At 64.3% G+C, this 2,473-nt stretch overlaps 1 protein-coding gene across 1 annotated transcript in view; it reads left to right on the top strand.

Moving 5' to 3' along the window:
- Nucleotides 1-1,875, top strand: part of FADS3 (fatty acid desaturase 3) — a 7,676-nt gene extending 5,801 nt beyond the window's left edge. The window contains exons 8-10 of the mRNA XM_014544546.1: nt 61-147; nt 311-436; nt 1,563-1,875. Coding sequence (XP_014400032.1) covers nt 61-147; nt 311-436; nt 1,563-1,614 — 265 coding nt within the window. The 3' untranslated portion in view covers nt 1,615-1,875. The remainder of the gene's footprint in view (nt 1-60; nt 148-310; nt 437-1,562) is intronic.
- The last annotated feature ends 598 nt before the right edge of the window (nt 1,876-2,473 follow it).

Raw genomic sequence — 2,473 nt, 5'->3', positions numbered from 1 at the left:
AGGGCATGCCGTGGGCTCGGGGCTTCGTGCCAGCCTCCCTCACCTGAGCCCCCACCCGCTCCGGCAGCTGGCAGCCACCTGCAACGTGGAGTCCTCACTCTTCATCGACTGGTTCAGCGGGCACCTCAACTTCCAGATCGAGCACCAGTGAGCGCGGCACAGGGCCCCGCGGGGTGGGCGTGAGTCTTCCCACGGGCGGTCTGGGCTCCCTGGGGCCCGGGAGGGTGGTGAGCAGGGCCTGGGGTGGGGGGGGTGGTGGTCCCTCTGGCACTTCCCACCTCAGGTGCCAGCACATGCCCTCCCCCCCCAGTCTCTTCCCCACGATGCCCAGGCACAACTACCACAGGATCGCGCCGCTGGTCAAGGCGCTGTGTGCCAAGCACGGCCTCACGTACGAGGTGAAGCCCTTCCTCACCGCCCTGGTGGACATCGTCAGGTAAGGGCTCCTGGTGGCTCCCTGTCCGCCTGGTCCCCACAGCCCCTCTCTGAGCCCCCCAGGCCCTCTGGGAGCTGACCTGTGAGGCCTTTCCCATCAGCCTTTCCGTCCTCAGCCTGCGGCCTCCCTTCCCAGCCTTCACTCCCAGGCCCCCTGCCCTGGGCCCAGGCCCTGACCGAGGCTCCAGATCCCTGGCTTCTAGGCCTGCCATCCCAGCAGGGGGCCCAGAAAGCAAGCGCCTACAATAAGTGAATTACAGAAAACGCGAGGGAGGGAGTGGTGCTTTGGCAAAAAAAAACGAGACTACAAAACCCATGGGTGGAGGCAGGAGAGGGGCGGGAGCGCCAGGCGCCAGGGGCAGGGGGCTGGCATTGAGGCAACAAGTGAGCAGACAGGCAGGAGGGGAGAGGGCAGGCCATGGAGACGTCTGGGGAGGAATATTCTGGGCGGGGAACAGCCGTGCAAAAGCCCGAGGCAGGAGCTGGTGTGTGGGAGCCGCTGAGCGGGGCCCGGGGGAGGGACACGCAGGAAGTGGATTCTGGGAAGATGCTCTGGCTGTGAGAATGCGCGGAAGCAGACAGAGCAGGGCTGGGTGGTGGGAGCCTGGGCGGTGGGGAGCGGGGGCCAGACCCCCCAGCCAGGGCCCTCCCACCTGTGCCTGGATGCCCTTCCTTCATCCGGTGTTTGAACCCCTGGTTCTCCTTCATGGCCCTTCCCAGCCTCCTCCGCGGGCCCCGTTAGGACGCCTGGCACGGCGTTTCCCGCGAGTCATTGGTATCTCTGGCTCCTCTGCCGACGACGTTGGGCTAGTGGTGGACAGGGGCTGGGCCACACCAATCCCTGGGCTGCAGGGCCCAGCAGGAGGCAACAGACAGAGTGGGGGAGGAGGGACAGGCCCACCCTGGCTCCTGCCTGGACTTGGCCTTGCTCTACCCCTCCCCCCCTGCTCCCACGCCAGGTCTAGATTCCACTCTTCTCAGTCCACCCCTTCACCCCCATCCAGCGGCCTGCCCCAGGGGGGAACAGGGGGAAGGGGGACACCTCTGAGCATACGCATCATCTTGGGGGGCGGGGTTGGTATCTTGCAGTTGAGTCCCCAACACCCACCCCCACCCCTGCCTCCCAGGTCCCTGAAGAAGTCTGGCAACGTCTGGCTGAAAGCTTACCTCCAGCAGTGAAGGTGGCACCCAGGGCTCCACCACAGCCAGCTCAGGCAGGCTCCACCCGCCTCCTCCCGGTCCTGCCATCTTCCCCTCCACCCTCTTGCCACCCTAAGGCCACAGCTCTGGGCCCAACAGGACAGGGGCGAGGGGGATGGGACGTGAAGCCACAAGGTGAGCGTGACGCGTTTTCCTGGAGCGAAAATTTAGGCAGACTGTTATTTTTATATAAAGACAAACCCAGATCTATGATGGAATAAAGTATTGAACTTGCATGAATTTTGGAGCTGGATTCTGCCAAGATCCCCAAGAGGAGTTGAGGGCCATCGGGGTGTTGGGGGCGGGAGGATGGGGGGATGGTGCTTTCGGAGTTTCCCTCTGCATTGGGCTTACATGGCCTAAGGGCCTGGTTCCTTCCTGTCCTTCACCCACTCACCAGCAACCTTGGGGGGTCACACGGGCTCCCCTCACTTTACTCCTGGGCACAGTGGGGCAGGGGCTGGTCCAGCGGACAAGGGCCGAGGGCTGAGGGCCACTGTGCAGGTGGCCCCACGCAGGATGGGGAAGCCAGTCCATCCTGGACCGGCACTGCCTCCTCTCAGCCCCCACACAGGTGATGCCGGCTCGCCCGGGCCACACAGGTGATGTGGGCTTCGCTGCCGCTGCTGCAGGGATGGCTGGGCCCCAGAGATGCTGCCGTTTCATCCCTGGAGTCTGAGAGCAGCGTGTGAGCTCACCCCGCTTGCCGTATCCTTAGGCAGCCACTGCCCTTCACTGAGCCTCAGGCTCCTCATCTGAGAAATGGGTGCGGTTGGCCGTGGGCCTGGGGTGTTCTTAGAGGTGTGGAGGGCTTAGAGTTGCCTTTTGGAGCTTCCTG

Source organism: Myotis brandtii, unplaced genomic scaffold (assembly GCF_000412655.1).
Source record: "Myotis brandtii unplaced genomic scaffold, ASM41265v1 scaffold369, whole genome shotgun sequence".
Lineage (NCBI taxonomy): Eukaryota > Metazoa > Chordata > Mammalia > Chiroptera > Vespertilionidae > Myotis > Myotis brandtii.
The sequence above is the reverse complement of the archived record's forward strand: the minus strand, read 5'-3'. Positions and strand labels throughout refer to the sequence as shown.